The sequence below is a fragment of the Labrus bergylta genome, chromosome 16, assembly GCF_963930695.1.
Source record: "Labrus bergylta chromosome 16, fLabBer1.1, whole genome shotgun sequence".
NCBI classification, from domain to species: domain Eukaryota; kingdom Metazoa; phylum Chordata; class Actinopteri; order Labriformes; family Labridae; genus Labrus; species Labrus bergylta.
The window spans coordinates 1,089,044-1,106,574 of NC_089210.1; the positions used below are offsets into that span (position 1 = coordinate 1,089,044).

A 17,531-nucleotide genomic window follows, 5' to 3' on the forward strand; every position below is an offset into this window, starting at 1 on the left:
TTATTGTTGTGTATTTGACTGTTGGGATTTTTTATTTTTCTGTAAAGCACTTTGATAAGTGCTTTATAAATAAACTTCCTTATTAATACATTACACTGCATGATTAAAGATGCCCTGTTGATCCAAGGATTCATAAATCACGTCTAAATCAGGCTGAAATTGAACAGTATACGCCTGGCTTTGTGCGAGAAAGTAAAAATAGAGAGAATGGTCTGAGGAAGTAAACGTTTCAGTTCAGGTGGAGATGAAGAGAAAAGACGTTGTTAACCTTTCCGAGTCGTCCCCACGGCAGCAGAAGGCTTCACGGCCATGTCGTCCCACCTCAGACACGCCCACAGCAGCCTCAGCATCAGGCTGACCCCCGCCAGAGACCGCACAGTCTGCAGACGGTACCTGAAGGGGGGGGGGGGGGGGGGGCATGAGAAGAAAAAAACATAAAAACTCCTGTCAGCTCCATGAGCTTCATGTTAGGACAGATAGTTGTGTTGGGGCTTTGCTTATGCAGATATGAAACTACACATGCTTTTGGCACATGGTCATCTTCACATTGTCATAAAATATCAGGACCCTCAAAAGATACTGCAAGAAACTGAAGAAAGAACCACACTGACTTCATCACTTTGCGCAGGCTGGTCTCGAACTCGAATGAGTTTAATCTCATAAATAAAAAAAATAAAATAAAAAAGTAACGTGGCCCTAATCCTCTGTTGTAAAAAGCAAATAAAATATAAGTAATAAAAAAAGAAAAGTCTCATTTTGATGAAAGAGTACCGACCTCCATGTGATGCTGAAGGTGGGTCGAGGTGAAGGGTAGGGCCAGATGTCGAGGGCGGGCTTGGCGTTGTAGTTAAAGATGGGCACCTCTCTGATGCCCGACCTCCTCGCCAGCCTCTTCAGGTCGTCGTTGGGCAGGATGAAGATGCTCTTTTTGCTGCTCTTGGTGACGAACTTGCGGTAGGACGGGAGCGCCGTCCCCGACCGCGTCTTCTTGGACTTGGAGAACTTGAGCAGGCTGACCCGGTCTCTGGTAGAATATTCTTTACTGATCGTCATGGAGCCGCCGCCCGCCGCCGTCGACCCCGATGCATCCACATGTTTGGCCCTCAGGGGGACGGCTGCTCTGGAGACGGGCTGGCTGCTTGTCGCCATGGTAACAGACGTGACTGCGCCACCTGCGGCTTTAGACTTCCCGTCAGGCTGCAGTGCATTGTGGGACTCTGCGGCGGCGGGGCTCATCTTATTTGTAGTGTTATTATTCAGACAGGAAGCGGGCGCCGCAGCCTCGCTCTTCACTGTCCCGTCCTCGCTCTTCTCGTCTCCTCGCTCCGACACGTGGTTCTCTAACTTCGGGACTTTAGTCGGCGGTTGATGACATTCGTCGGGAACGTTATTTTGCGAGAGGTTTCCATTCACCAGCGGCGCTTTGACATCATCGTGGAGTTGACTTGTTGCGTCTGAGTCGCTGATGACCCCATCTCGCCCGTTCACCTGCACCGGGCCGCTCCTGCTTTGCTCCGCCCCCGCCGCGCTCTCCGCGTCTCGTTCGATTTCCTCGTACGCTCTCTTCTTGGCGTTCTCTCCCACGCGAGCCACCTCTGCTTTCTGTGTTTTCTCGTCGCTCTCGTTGGCGTCCTGTTCACCGTTGTTCTCGTTGTTCAGCTCGGAGCTCGTTACAGTTCCTCCGTTAATTTCCAGGTGAGCGGCGGCGTCCCCGTTCCCAGCGGCGTTCACCTCCGTCTCTTTGCTGTGGTTGGCGTCGGAGTTGGTTTCCTTTAACTCGTTCTGCTCAAAGTTCAGCTTCTTAACCACGCTGTCCGTCACCTGAAGCCCCGCCTCCTTCTCTTCTTTCACACCCGGGGTGACAGCTGGCGTCTGTTTGCTCGACGTCCATCCCTCGACCTTTACCCCCGACTTTGCAGCGCTCGTCTTGGACATCACGGCCGCCTGCCTCATCTTCTCCAGCCTCTGCTTCTCCTCCAGAGTGAACTGCTTAACGCGGCGCTCCAGAAGCCCGTCCAGCTTCGAGGGTTTCACCTTCTTCTTGTACGCCGTCCGCAGCTGGAAGCCCTCGCTGACGTTCACGACATCGTAGTACGGCTTCGGGGCGGCGCTCTCCTCCTTCACGGGTCGTTCCACTTTCAGGATTGGTTCCTCTGGCGCCGGCTGCACAGACGGCGAGGAAGCTTCTGGGTTTTCAGTTTGATCTAAAACAAAAAGTCAAAGAAATTAAATCATGGTGATGTCATCGGGGATGTGTGTGTCAATTTTTTGATTTGGGTGTGTGTGTGGGTTGCTTGTTTTTTGTTGTTTTATTTTTCACTATTACAAAAGAAATTGGGCAAACTAAGATATTATTGTAACCATTTTGTTTTCTTCTTCTGCATTCTATTATTGTTTTGTATAACATTTAAAAAAAAATAATAATAATAATAATGATGTAAGAAATTAACTATGTCTGGTTTGCCCAATAAACACCAAGAAAAAAAAAAAAAAAAGGTCAGTGGATCATAGAAGTATGAAGGATGACACCATGAAATCATTTTTAACTTTAAGCTGTTTTCACATCTGCACTCAGTATGAAACATTGTGCTCCTGTTATTTACATTTACATCTATATTAAAAAGGAAATGATCTTCAGAAAATGTAAAGGGGGAATAATGGATTTGAAGTGTCTAAAAATGTAAATTCTGGTTGGCGTTTTTTGTTTTTGGATTTTGAAAATTAAAAAAAAAAAAATCAGAGAATCGAAAAAAGACAAAGTACTTTGACTTTTCTGTTTTCATCACACGTGTTACACTGATTTACACAACTCATCATATGCACAAAAAATCCAGACGGGGAAACAGAAAATGTTCAAACAACACGTTTACCTTTCTGGGCACTTGAAGAAGTCGTTTCTGAGGTGGGGTCGACCTCCATTTTTTCCTCTTCTCTCTTTTGTTCCTTGTTCTGTCCCGTCTCCTCAGCGGGCGTTTCTCCCTCGATGGAGGTCGGCGGTTTGCTTCCGTCGTCTGATGAAGTGCTCTGAGACGACGCGCTGACAGAAGCTTCTTCCTCCTCTGATCTCTTCTGACTCTCCTTCACATTTTCTACTGAACTCTCCGGCTTTGTAGTGCAAGATGCTGCGTTTTCCTTCCTCAGTTTAGCTGCTACAAGAGAAATCGCAGTATGAGTAAAAAAATGTTTCCAGCAGCAGGAGAATTGTATTTATTTTGTTGAGTCTTTACCCTCGAGTTCTTTGCGGTAGTTTACGTTTGTGTTCCCCGGAAGCTTTGGGACAAAACGCGGCACACGAGTTTTACTGCTCCAGCTCCAGCCGCCGTACCCGGTCACTCTGTACTCCTCCCCCTTCTGCTTCCACACCTAGAACACAAACACAGTTTAAAGTGTGTGAGCTTTATTTCTAAGATATTCTCTAACATGTGTCAGGTGTTTGACCTTGGCGGTGACTTCCTGTTTCAGATCTCTGCAGGTCTGGTTTTAACCCCAGGTCTTAGTCCTCCTACCTGGTGCTTGATGGGGATTGTGTATTTGACCCATGTGGCCTGTAGCAGCGTCTCCTCATCCTCCAGTTTTTTCTCCCGCTTCTTCACCTTCTCCTTATCGTCTCGCTCCATGGAGGTCATACGATGTAGTCTGAAGCAGGAAACAGAACGTGTGAGAAAGATTTAAAGGGAAATGAAAAAGTTATTATTCAGTCTGTAGTGAGACAGCAGCTTGAGGGCCTGATCACACAGAGACTCGTCGCCTGCCTGAGCTTATTTGTATTTATTTGTTATTTAACATGGACATACAGTAACATTAGTGCTGTAACATTTAACCATGCACACGTACCAGATGCACCGCTCTTAGTGTTTATAGCAAAATGCTAATTTGCAACACCTGTCCACGGGAGGCTTTAAGGGGGAATTTTTATCTGGGGGGGAAAAATCAGCTGGGAGCACCCGGGCTGCATGGGCGCCAAATTAAATAAGTGGGGAAAAATTGACTTAAGCAATCGTAAAGCTCTCTCCTTGTGGATGTAAAGCTTCTTGATTGGATTTGCTGCTTCAACCAAATGTGACTTGGACGAGCGCTGTGACTCCATGCACATAACCTCAAAAGTTGAACTTTTAAAAAACTTTTATATGGGTCCAAAACGAACAGTGTGGGGTTTGTCCTTCACCTCGTGTGTCCCAGAGAGTCTTTCCACACGGGCAGCGTGACCACGGGTTTGATGGCACACTCCAGGATGGCCAGAGCCAAAGCGAACTCTCGGGCTTTGCTGCACATCTGCACCGCTTTGTTCCAGTTGGTCCTGAAAACAAACAAGAATGAGGAAACATTTTAGAAGCACAACAGATTACAAAGCAGGTTGTTCAGTTTCTTACATTAGGGCGCCCAAAACGCCGGCGTCTTTTTAAAACTTGTTTTCAATGAGTAGAGAGCGTTTGAAAGCAGAAAGCGCCCGCCTGGATTCAAAGTGCAGCACCAAGCATCTTTTTTCCGAGCGTTCTTCCTCTTTTGTGCGGCCACACCGAACACATCGAAGTCTTTAACTTTTCAGAAAAGCGCCGTTGACGTCTCCAGCGCTCTTTTATAAATATGATATTCCACATCGAGACACAGTACGAGGACAAACATCCTCCGTTTGATGCTCATAGTGAAGGAAACAATGATTTCAAAACATCAGAGCAGTGTCGGTCATACAGCCGTTGTTTTTAAGTAACTGTTGTCATGGAGACGATGCATGTAGGAGCCAAAATGCTTGTGCAAGAAACCTAACAGAACACTAAGAATTTGTATTTGAGTGTAATTCCGACACTGAACACTAGGTGGAGTCTTGACTTGTGCTGTGCATAAAGCCAAGGCTCCAGGTCGTTGGATTCAGGTGCGTGTTTGGAGGCATATAGTTTTTTGACCATGTCGGGTTGACTTAGATGTAACAGTGTATGTTTTATGATGTGTTGGACAGAATGAGACATTTATGTGCATCAGTGAACCCCGATCATGAACTAAAATAAACAGATTGAAGACTCTGTTGGAAAAGACAACCAGACATTTGTTTGTTGCAACGCCAGCTGCACGTGTCCGGAAACAGTCCCAAAACTCACATCTCAGTGGTGACTGCTTTGGACAATAAAGGGTTTGTTTAAAAAGGACGTTCTTCTATCATCGTCTGAAACATTTTAGCGAGTCGTACCTGTGCGACGCCCAGTTAGGATGCATGAACGGCCCGGGGACGCTGGTCTCCAGCTGGATGATGGTGAGCCGCAGGGTAGAGACGGTCAGACTCCGCGAGCCGTAGATGGAGCCGTTCCACTTGAACTCGGCGGCGGTGGTCAGGCTGAACTTGTGCGAGAGGTGGCGCCTCTTGTCGTGGTCCTCGCGGTGCTGGTGCTTGTTCAGGGCCAGGACGTTGGTGCTGTACTGATTGTGGTAGACGCGGTATTTACCCTCCTGGCCCAGTTTGAACAGGTTGTTCAGGTTGACGGCGAGGTCTCTTTTGAAGAAGCTGAGGCGCGTGGACTCGCCTTCAAAAGGCACCGGAGACGACTGAAACACGACAGGGAACATGACAGTCAGATATTCTACAAGACAAAAAAAAAAACACTTCACAGCTTCACCGGGACGTCACACACTTCCTGCACGCCACCAAAGGCGTCCTACTGCTGCACGCTACAGAGACGTCCTCTGATGTCACTCTGGATACAACTTGTTAGTTTTCTCTTTATTTAAAAGTTTTTCTGACTGAGTGTAAAATGATCCAGAGTGTTTGTTGAACTCTGAGGTTAAAAAGCAGCGCCCTGTTCTCACCTCTTTGCTCCCTCGGGGCGTGTGATGATTCGATCGATGTCCTGCCACTCGTCCTTTTTCACTTTTAAACTTCTCGTTGTACTCGTCTGTAAAAATCACAAAGCAGACAACGCTGTCATGATTAAACTCTCCGGCCTCCTTCAGTTGGAACTGACTGAATGTTTCTGCTCATCATCACCTGTCCCGTCCTGGCTGGTGAAAGAGGAGCGAGAGCACGGGTCGGTCAGGTCGGGCTGCTCTGCTTTCAAGACGTTCTCACAGCCGGACACCTGACTGCTGCTCGCCACCTGAGACGCCTGAGACGTCTGAGACGTCTGAGACGTCTGAGACGTCTGAGACGCTGGATTCTGTGGCTGATCTGCAGTTTGTGTCTGCGACTTGTCAGGCTGTTTGTCTTCACTGCTGGATTCTGCTTTTGCATCCTCACCTGTAAGAGAGAGAGAGGGCACAGGTATTAGGAAGTATTAAGACGAGTGAAGGGGAGAGGAGAGGAGAGGAGACGAGACGAGACGAGAGGAGAGGAGAGGAGACGGAGAGGAGAGGGAGAGGACACGAGAGGAGAGGGAGAGGACACGAGAGGAGAGGAGAGGAGAGGAGAGGGAGAGGAGAGGAGAGGAGAGGACACGAGAGGAGAGGAGAGGAGAGGAGAGGACACGAGAGGAGAGGAGAGGAGAGGAGAGGACACGAGAGGAGAGGAGAGGAGAGGAGAGGAGAGGAGAGGACACGAGAGGAGAGGAGAGGAGAGGAGAGGAGAGGAGGTATGTGTGGTGTCTGTGGATTAGAGGATAGGAGAACAGAGTAATGATGAACAGATTAAGTGGTTTTAAAAGTTTTTAAAAGGTTCCGAGGTCTGGCAGGACAAACTCCAGATAAAGTCTGCTTTGCTGTTTGTGTTTACACGTCTGTCTTAAGACACATTAGTAGACGACCCACAAAGAGTCTTTGGACTAGCTCAGATGAAACCCAGACCCACAAATCCAGAACAAGCAGTGCACTTGCTGCTGGGGGGGGGGGGGGGGGGGCTTCCAGGCTCAGAGTCTTTTGTCTCAGCAACAGGAACAAACGAACACAAACTGGAACAAGAAGAAGGAGCCGACTGTGACAGACGGGGCGAGCTAGCTGCTGCCAGGGGCGCCGTCTATCGCCGAGCCAAAAACGAGCTTTTTATGAGCAGGAGGAATGCAGGAGACGACGTGTAGCACAAAACAAACGGGTAGCTTTAGCTTTAGCTTCAGGCTTAGAGAAGGTCGAGAGGAGTGACTGGAAATGTTAAGGAAAATAGCTCTTTAGATGTAAACTCTCTGAGAGGGAACTTTAAAGGAATCAGGCTGTAGTTTGCAGTTTCATCCAGCAGAGGGCGCTCTAAGCATAACGAGACCATTGCATGCACTGCTGACCTCACCTAATGAAGACAGTAATGTTGTGGCTAAAGCAAAAAAAGAAGCTAAAGCTAACGTTTGGGGTTAAACGTCAGAAACAAGCCGGCAGGTGAGGACGGATGTGAAACAGATAAGAAGTGGAGGATGAAGTTGAGCGGCCACACGGCTTCACGTACCTGTTCTTTCCTGCCCCGCCACCAGAGGGGACCCGGAGCAGGCAGACGGCGCGTCCTTCTTTGATTCGGCGCTCTCTGTGGGCGGCGAGGTTGAGTCCTGGGCGGCCGAGCCGGAGTTTGGATCAGACGCAGAGCTCTCCTCTGCAGGAGGCGGAGCTGCAGCTGCAGAGCAAACAGAACCACAGGAGTCATTATAACGTTCATACAGCTGCTGAAACGCCACTAAGACGGCGTCCACAGAAAATGTTTCGGTCCACATGTTGGTCACTTTACCCTGTGAGTTAGCATCCTCTGTGCGCTCAGCGTTTGGGAGGACTTCTCCGTTCCCCTCCGTCTTCACCGAGCTCGTTTCTGCTTCCCGCTTTGCCTCCTCTGCTCGCCGCTTTGCTTCCTGCGCCTCCCGCCTGACCTTCAGACGCTCCGTGATAACTTCTACAAACACAAATCAACGGACATGAGCAGAAGCTTTTAACAAGTTAGGAAACCACACGCTGATTCCAGTGAGCTGTGTAGAGACTGAGATGATAAAGGTATCTTACTCTCTGATCATTAAGGAAACATGCTATGTTGAAGTGCTGGCTTCTCTGACAACAATGCAGCAGCCAGTATGTCCTCCTTCTAACTTTAGATTCTGCTCCTGAATGCTCTGGATTTGTTTGGACCAGAGAAGGTAGGCGCTTTTAAGACACGCCCCCACATGGCCGTTTTGGACGCCCCTCGGTTTGTCAGATATGAGAGCAGTTATCAGGTCAACAGGTGTTGCAGCGATGGAAGCGGTCAAGAGAAGTGGTTCAGATAGAAGTGATTGTACCCGACCTAAAAAGCCTCTGCATGTTTCTAATAAGCTCCACGAGCAGAAACGTGCTCAAACTAGGATCAATATTGGAGATGCTTTTGAAAAATGGAGAGAGGTTAGAACACAGAAAGGTTTACAGACCCATGCAGAGCTGGATAAACACTGAAGCTTCAGAGTCCACCACATGGTGACCTGTGTGAGCATCCACTCTAGAGAGGAGGGGGGGGGGGGGGACAGCTCTATATGATGTTTAGAATTTAGACTGCAGTACCCATTTTAAACACTAGGCGACAGAGTTACATATTACTCCTTTAATATAAATTTACTAAAAAAGAAAGGGAAATTGTCTCAGCTGTTCAGAAAATATCCAAAAGAAAGATTAAGTGTTGCTTTTTCTATCGAAAAGATAAATATAAATATTTGTCATGGATGTGAGAATATTTACAGCCAATAACTCAAGAACAGTGTTTAAAATCATCAAGATTCAAGACGGGCAGATTTTTAGTCCTCATGAGACCAAAATCTCCAGAGAACCTTGTTTCATAACTTCAGTTCTCACAGAGAGAGAAGTGTCAAAAGTGACTGAGAGGAACTGTGCAGCAGCAGCAGTCTGCTCCAAACGGATGAAGTGAACCAAAAACACCCATAAATCACTGATGGAGAAACAAAGCTCGAAAAAACCACTTCACAAAAACATCTTTCTGCAAAAGTAAACGATCCATCCTGAAGAGTCTGACCCCCAACAAACACAGAACACAACTGGTCGACTGGTGTCTGAGACATGTTGGTGTCAAACACAACAAAGGTCTTAAATATGGCTGCCAGTCAAACTCGAAGGGAAACTGCTGCCAGTCAAACCAGAAGTCTATGAACGCCGTTTAAATTCATGTGTCAACTGACAGAGCAACACACACACACACACACACACACACACACACACACACACACACACACACACACACACACACACACACACACACACACACACACACACACACACACACACACACACACACACACACACACACACACACACACACACACACACACACACACACACACACACACACACACACACACACACACACACACACACAGTGAAGACTAAATGGAATCCGTACCGTTGACGGTGGTGAGGTAGGCTTTGTTGTTCGAGCGGGCTTTGTTGGTCAGCTCCTCCGTGATGTCCATGTGAGCTCGCACCTCCTCCTTCATCTCCTCCAGGGTGGCGTGCAGGTCCACCTCCCAGTACTCCTGATCCAGACTCTCCATCAGCTCCTCCAGCTGAGCCTTGGTGCTGTAGTACCAGATCTTCTTCTTCTCGTGCTCGCCGTCCTCCTCGCTGCGAGAAGGAGGAAACACACAGCGGTTATAAAGGTGAGATTACAGCAGAGAACTGAGAACAACACAAACAGGATCAAACAATCAGTCAGTCGATGGTTTGTTGTAAAAGCTGCTTTAAATTACAGCTCAACGAGACACACTCACACACTCAATGGAGAGACAACAGGGAAACCAACTTTCAGGGAGCTTTTTTCAACTGGGAGCAACTTATTATTTTTTTTTACCAGTTTTTTGCCTCTCACTGAGGGTGACAGCCGAGCAGAACATGACACATTTAAATCCAGATAAAAAGTCCTGACTTTCACATTTGAATACCAGGTTTAAAAAGAGTCTTTGGGCGCACTGTACCCTGCTGAGGCTCGATTGTTGGGAGGGTTGTTTATAGGGGGAAGTGATACTGGGTTTTTGAATGTTTCTGGGGAAAAAACAAAAATGTTGACTTCATCCTAATTGCTTTATGTCTTGAACTTGCTTTAATAAAAATATGTTGAAAAAAATAATAAAAAAAGAGTTCTCCCTCTTGTATTGCTTATCCACTGACGTCTGTTTCCCGTAGTCTTTGCTGCAGAATGACTGGTACTTTTGTTTATACATCACACGTTTTAAAACAATACACTCTTCATTATTTGAGTGACCGACTGAAAAGGAAAGAACCAGAACTTCAGATCTTCTGTCACATTTTTAACCAAAACCTGCCGTGAGTAAAGAGCGAGCGCAGCAGACTACATCACAAAACCAATCTTCAGTGCAACTGAGAGTGCGTGCAGGAGTTAGCCAGCCATGTCAGTTTCTGATTCATTCATCCTGAAGAGGATGTAACATAAATCTACCAGAACAAAACATGGAAAATGTGTTTGCATTCATTTTAAAACACTCTCTAAAGCCTGTGTGCATGCTCATGTAAGATCAGAGTAAATATCTGTTAAATTAATTTAACTCTTTCAGTTCCTGCAGCGTGTGAGCAGCTTTTTGGAAACTAAAATTAAGAAGCGAGTCATTGCGCAGTGCCTGAAGCTTCGATTGTTGTTGCGCTACTATTGAAACAGGTGTGGATATGAAACTCCTTGGGGGGGCGCCGGTGGCCTAGTGGTTAGTGCGTGTGCCCGGGTTCAAATCCGACCTGTGGCTCCTTTCTCACATGTCTGTCCCTACTCTCTCTCTCTCCCCACTTTCCAACTCTTTCCACTGTCCCATCTCTAAATAAAAAAAAGTTTTCTGGTTCTTGTAACTTACACAATAATCCTTCTGTTGATGAACCAGTATTTCCTCTGGTGGCGGTCGTATCCGATTGGCTCCTGGCGGATGTAGGGTCGGTTCTTCTGCGCTTCTGACACGCAGTCCGTGACCCCGGGCACTTTGTGCGCCACACAAATCTCACACTGCCACTCGTCCTCCGGGACGACCTCCAGGGGGGGTTTCACGCACTCCAGGTGGTAAACCGCCGAGCAGGTCTCGCAGCACAGCAGGTCGCCGAGGCGGTGACACACGCGGCAGTGGTCGTCGTACTGCATGCTCCCGTCGGACATCAGCTCCTCGCGGGCGATGTTGGTGGTGAGGAACTGGTCTACCAAAAACTGCAGCACCTTGATCTTACTCTCCAGCGGGCTGTACGGGTACTCGTCTGTCTCCTGATAGGGCAGCACGTGGTGGTACTCCCGGTCGCTCTCGCAGTACGCCCGCAACACCTCGGGCCACGTCATGCCGTCTATAAAGTACAGCGTGGAGTTGACGCTGTCTTTGAGGTCTGCAGGGCCGAAGGTAGTGTTGGACGAGTCCTCCTCACGTAGGATGACCTTCAAGAGGGAAATGTGCGTCTCTGCTAATAAAGTGCACTGCTCCTGCCCCACGAGCGCCGCGCAGAAGTCCTCGAAGCGGAACGGGGACAGACGCAGAACCGTGCTGAAGTTCCTCAGCACCTCGTAGATGGAGGTGGCGTTGAGCATCTCCTCCTTCGTCACCAGGAGGTCCTCCGAGGAGTCGGGGAGAACGAGGGGCGGGATCTTCTCCTCCTCCAGGACGGGGGTGCGAGGCCGCGGCCGTCCTTTCTTCTTCCCTGGAAGAAACACAAATGATATAAGTTTACTGTAATAAATAAAAACTCTGATGCACGTGATACTCAGGATCCAACGAGATTTAAACTTTATAATCTCTATTACTTTAATGATCCATAGAAACATGAAGTACTGAAGCTTTAAAAACATACACATCTTCAGGCATAAGCTGCCCATATTTTTGAAATCTTGACATTAAGAGGGAGTTTTCTTACTTTTATTAGTCACTGAAAACAAGAAAATGAACGACGCCCCGGTCATGTGTTGTTGTTGCCGTGGTTTAAACAGGCTTGGATATCGTTTCATTTGTACTAAAGCTGTATCAAAATTTAAAAATCTTGCACCGTGATAAACCCTGATGCTAACATATGGTATGAAAGAGCGAGGAAAAATAACCATAAACTTCTTCTCTTCTGTTGTTTTGAGACACTTCCTGCATAGAAATATCTTCAACTGTCAGCTGTTTATATTGTTAGTCACATTTTTAAAGTTGTGCAGGTACAATTCATTAACTTCAAGAAGAAAGCGTCACACTTTTCATTATTTTACAACTCATAAGTCATAAAGAGAGCGATAACCTGTGAAGGTTTTAAACTTGGAGGTAACTTGTGGTTGTGTAACTTCAGTGTGAGCCGGTTGAACACATGGCTACTGTCATCAGCTAAAAGAAGCTGCTGCTGCAGGACAACATCATCTGTCAGGCTGGAAAACACTGGAAATGTTCACTTTAGGAAACACATTTAAACCCCTGCTCTTTTTCATGCTCCACTTGAACAACATAAACACTCAGTTTGTGCTGCAGGAGTCTTTGGAAGTTACTAAATTAGAAAGCTGTCAGAGGAGTGCTAAAGGAGCTAAGGAAGCTAAGTCAGTTAGCTCCCTGTTTTCTAATCAGCTTCAATTAGAAATTTAATTAATTAGTTGTGTAAAAAATAAAGCAAGGATGAGCACTTATAGTAGCTAAACACACACACACATACACACTCACACAGTCACTTAATGTACCGTTATGTTGTTATTATTGACCTAAGGATGACAGCATGCTAATTTGTCATGCTAACGTTAGCATGCTAGCAGCTGCTTTTGATTTCTTAACCTGCAGAGTAAGAATCTTTTAAAGCAGTTTTTTTGTGATGTGTGAGGTGTGTTTAAAAGGCTTGATTTAAGGTTGTGATAAAAAGGTAACGTGAGGGGATGCAGGTGTGGTCTGAGTTCACCTGCAGCAGCATTAATGACCGCGGCCTGTGTTCACACAGTCTCCATTTTGAACAATAACAGATCTGCTTCCTGTGCTGCACAAACAAACACCATCGGGGGCTTTTCGGGGTGCATGGGATAAACGACGTGTTGCAGGATGAGGCCTGATTGAGTGTGTGTGTTTACCCGGAGTGCTGGTGTGTGTGCTCTGACTCCTGAAGCTGCTCTCTGTGCAGAAGCTCGCATCCTCCTCCACCTCCTCCTCCTCCTCCTCCTCCTCCCCGTCCAGCACATCTTCTTCCAGGCAGTCCGAGTCCTCTTTGAGGCCCTCGTCCTCCTCGGACTGGGGTTCCTCCTCGATGAACTCGTCCTCCTCGGACCTCAGGCTGACAGCGTCGTCGTCCTCGTCGCTCTCATGGTCGTCGTAAACCACTTTTTTGGAGGCGGCGGCGCGTCTTCCTCCGCGACCCCCTCTGCCTCCTCTCCCGACCCCGCCGCCGCCTCTGCCTCGTCCCCGTCCCCGTGTGGACGTCCCGGATCCCCGTTTCCTCTTTCTGGAGGTCTTGGCGGGCTCCCGTGTGGGGCTCTCCACGTCCTCGTCCCCGCTGTCCCTCGGCCTGGGCTTCAGATTCCTCCTGGGTCGTAAGCCCCGGGCCGTGGTTGGAGACGGTTCCTCTGCTTGGAGAGGTTTGGGCGGCCTGCCCCGCTTCCCTCTCATGATCAGCGACAGCGATTATTTTATTGTCCCAATTTTTGCGTTTCTTTAGCCTGCACCAACGCGAGCGAAAACTGCACCCCAACAGAGCTGGAGGGGTGAGGGTTCAGACGGTGTCGTGTCCCCGAGAAGCCCGGATGTCTCTCCGGCTGCGAGAGCTCAAAACGTTAGCCCGGCGTCCCGTTTCGGTTCTTCTAGAGCCGCCATCTTTCTTCTCTTCTCTGAACAAACAGCAGCTCCCGCACCGCCGAGGTCACGTGGTTACACTGTTTGCAGCTCGATGGCAACAACGAGGGAAAAATTACACACAGTTACTTTCATATTTTAAGTACCGATATGTATGGAAACCCATTTCCACCAGTTAAAAAAAATAAAAATGAAAATAATAAAGTCATAATAATGAGATAAAAAGTCATAATAATGAGATAAAAAGTCATAATAATGAGATAAAAAGTCATAATTATGAGAGGATTATTGTATAATTAGGACATGGAGCGAGAAAGCACCGAGGCACCGGAGCCCTTCCAGAGAGGGGGCGTGGTCAGACACAGCTCATTTACATATTTAAAGGTACAGACACAGAAACAGCCTGTTCTGAGCAGGGCTGAAATAGAGGGGTTTATAGACATGATCAAATACAGGATCAGAGTGGATTTAGAACAAGAAACTTCACACATGTTTTGAGGAGCTCTGAGACTTATTTAAACTGAAGAGGAGGAGGATATGTCACCTTTAATGTTGTGTTGAAATGTTTAGACATTAGTTGAGGTGTTTTTGTCTGTTTTTGTGATTTAATTGGAACAGACTACGATTATGTTATGTAAATTAACTAGGTGACATTGTGATATATAGCCACGTATAATATGAATGGACACACAACAATGTGTTGTCGTGGCCGAGTGGTTAAGGCGATGGATTAGAAATCCATTGGGATCTTCCCGCGCACGTTCGAATCCTGCCGACAACGAGCTATTAGAAGTCATAATTGTAAGATATTAAGTCATAGTAATGAGATATAAAGTAATAATAATGAGATGTAAAATCATAATAATGCAATAAGAAGTCAAAATAATGAGATAAATTATCTCATAATAATGAGATAAGTTGACATTATGAGATATAAAGTCATAATGAGATCAGAAGTCATATTAATGAGATAAAAAGTCATAATATTGAGATATAAAGTCATAATAATGAGATAAGAAGTCAAAATTATGAGATATAAAGTCATAATTATGAGATATAAAGTCATAATAATGTGATATAAAGTCATAATAATGAGATAAGAAGTCAAAATTATGAGATTTAAAGTCGTAATAATGAGATGTAAAGTCATAATAATGAGATAAGAAGTCGAAATTATGAGATATAAAGTCATAATTATGAGATATAAAGTCATAATAATGCGATATAAAGTCATAATAATGAGATAAGAAGTCAAAATTATGAGATTTAAAGTCGTAATAATGAGATGTAAAGTCATATTAATAAGATAAAAAGTCATAATAATGAGATATAAAGTCATAATAATGAGACATAAAGTCATAATAATGAGATAAGAAGTCATAATAATGAGATAAGAAGTCGAAATTATGAGATATAAAGTCATAATAATGAGATATAAAGTCATAAATATGAGATATAAAGTCATAACAATGAGATAAATAGTCATAATTATGAGATATAAAGTCATAATAATGAGATATAAAGTCATAATTGTGAGATATAAAGTCATAATTATGAGATATAAAGTCATAATAATGAGATATAAAGTAATAATAATGCGATAAGAAGTCAAAATAATGAGATAAAAAGTCATAATAATGAGATAAGAAGTTGACATTATGAGATATAAAGTCATAATAATGAGATATAAAGTCATAATAATGAGATAAGAAGTCGTAATTATGAGATAGAAAGTCATAATTGTGAGATAAGAAGTCAAAATAATGAGATAAAAAGTTGACATTATGAGATATAAAGTCATAATAATGAGATAAGAAGTCGTAATTATGAGATATAAAGTCATAATAATGAGATATAAAGTCATAAATATGATATATAAAGTCATAACAATGAGATAAATAGTCATAATAATGAGATAAGAAGTCGAAATTATGAGATATAAAGTCATAATTATGAGATATAAAGTAATAATAATGCGATAAGAAGTCATAATAATGAGATATAAAGTCGAAATCATGAGATAAAAAGTCATATTAATGAGATAAAAAGTCATAATAATGAGATAAAAAAAAGTCATAATAATGAGATATTAAGTCATAATAATGAGATAAGAAGTCGAAATAATGAGATATAAAGAAATAATAATGAGTCGAAAAGTCATAATTATGAGATATAAAGCAATAACAATGAGATATGAAGTCATAATAATGAGAGATGTCGAAATAATGAGATGAAAAGTAATTAATGAGATAAGAAGTCATAATAATTAGATATGAAGTCATAATAATGATATATAAAGTCATAATAATGAGATTAAAAAGTCGAAATCATGAGATAAAAAGTCATATTAATGAGATAAAAAGTCATAATAATGAAATAGAAAGTCATAATTGTGAGATATAAAGTCATAACAATGAGACATAAAGCAATAACAATGAGATATGAAGTCATAATAATGAGATAAGAAGTCGAAATAATGAGATGAAAAGTCACAACAGTGTTGTCGTGGCCGAGTGGTTAAGGCGATGGACTAGAAATCCATTGTCGTAATTATGAGATATAAAGTCATAATAATGAGATATAAAGTCATAAATATGATATATAAAGTCATAACAATGAGATAAATAGTCATAATTATGAGATATGAAGTTATAATAATGAGATATAAAGTCATAATTGTGAGATATAAAGCCATAATAATGAGATATAAAGTAATAATAATGCGATAAGAAGTCAAAATAATGAGATAAAAAGTCATAATAATGAGATAAGAAGTTGACATTATGAGATATAAAGTCATAATAATGAGATATAAAGTCATAATAATGAGATATAAAGTAATAATAATGCGATAAGAAGTCGAAATAATGAGTCGAAAAGTCATAACAGTGTTGTCGTGGCCGAGTGGTTAAGGCGATGGACTAGAAATCCATTGGGATCTTCCCGCGCAGGTTCGAATCCTGCCGACAACGATCTATTAGAGGTCACAATTATGAGATATTAAGTCATAATAATGAGATATAAAGTCATAATTATGAGATATAAACTCATAATTATGAGATATAAACTCATAATTATGAGATAAGAAGTCGAGATAATGAGATATAAAGCAATAACAATGAGATATGAAGTCATAATAATGAGAGATGTCGAAATAATGAGATGAAAAGTAATTAATGAGATAAAAAGTCATAATAATGAGATATGAAGTCATAATAATGAGATATAAAGTCATAATAATGAGATAAGAAGTCGAGATAATGAGATATAAAGCAATAACAATGAGATATGAAGTCATAATAATGAGAGATGTCGAAATAATGAGATGAAAAGTAATTAATGAGATAAAAAGTCATAATAATGAGATATGAAGTCATAATAATGATATATAAAGTCATAATAATGAGATTAAAAAGTCTAAATCATGAGATAAAAAGTCATATTAATGAGATAAAAAGTCATAATATTGAGATATAAAGTCATAATAATGAGATAAGAAGTCGAAATTATGAGATGAAAAGTAATTAATGAGATAAAAAGTCATAATAATTAGATATGAAGTCATAATAATGATATATAAAGTCATAATAATGAGATTAAAAAGTCGAAATCATGAGATAAAAAGTCATATTAATGAGATAAAAAGTCATAATAATGAAATAGAAAGTCATAATTGTGAGATATAAAGTCATAACAATGAGACATAAAGCAATAACAATGAGATATGAAGTCATAATAATGAGATAAGAAGTCGAAATAATGAGATGAAAAGTCACAACAGTGTTGTCGTGGCCGAGTGGTTAAGGCGATGGACTAGAAATCCATTGGGATCTTCCCGCGCAGGTTCGAATCCTGCCGACAACGATCTATTAGAGGTCATAATAATGAAAT

General features: G+C 43.4%; 1 protein-coding gene and 3 non-coding genes across 4 annotated transcripts in view; 3 read left to right on the forward strand and 1 right to left on the reverse strand.

Annotated features, from left to right (window-relative positions):
• bptf (bromodomain PHD finger transcription factor) overlaps positions 1–13,721 on the reverse strand; it is a 28,288-nt gene extending 14,567 nt beyond the window's left edge. The window contains exons 1-14 of the mRNA XM_065964417.1: positions 12,926–13,721; positions 10,725–11,544; positions 9,269–9,489; positions 7,625–7,783; positions 7,352–7,513; positions 5,975–6,223; positions 5,797–5,882; positions 5,183–5,535; positions 4,166–4,297; positions 3,507–3,636; positions 3,228–3,363; positions 2,871–3,149; positions 776–2,204; positions 269–393 (exon numbers count right to left, since the gene is read on the reverse strand). Coding sequence (XP_065820489.1) covers positions 269–393; positions 776–2,204; positions 2,871–3,149; positions 3,228–3,363; positions 3,507–3,636; positions 4,166–4,297; positions 5,183–5,535; positions 5,797–5,882; positions 5,975–6,223; positions 7,352–7,513; positions 7,625–7,783; positions 9,269–9,489; positions 10,725–11,544; positions 12,926–13,457 — 4,813 coding nt within the window. The 5' untranslated portion in view covers positions 13,458–13,721. The remainder of the gene's footprint in view (positions 1–268; positions 394–775; positions 2,205–2,870; positions 3,150–3,227; positions 3,364–3,506; positions 3,637–4,165; positions 4,298–5,182; positions 5,536–5,796; positions 5,883–5,974; positions 6,224–7,351; positions 7,514–7,624; positions 7,784–9,268; positions 9,490–10,724; positions 11,545–12,925) is intronic.
• Positions 13,722–14,339: 618 nt separating this feature from the next.
• On the forward strand, positions 14,340–14,421 carry trnas-aga (transfer RNA serine (anticodon AGA)). The gene has a single exon. It is a non-coding gene; the product is annotated as a tRNA-Ser (tRNA).
• A 2,109-nt stretch (positions 14,422–16,530) lies between these two features.
• trnas-aga (transfer RNA serine (anticodon AGA)) lies at positions 16,531–16,612 on the forward strand. Its single transcript has one exon. It is a non-coding gene; the product is annotated as a tRNA-Ser (tRNA).
• An 810-nt stretch (positions 16,613–17,422) lies between these two features.
• trnas-aga (transfer RNA serine (anticodon AGA)) lies at positions 17,423–17,504 on the forward strand. Its single transcript has one exon. It is a non-coding gene; the product is annotated as a tRNA-Ser (tRNA).
• The last annotated feature ends 27 nt before the right edge of the window (positions 17,505–17,531 follow it).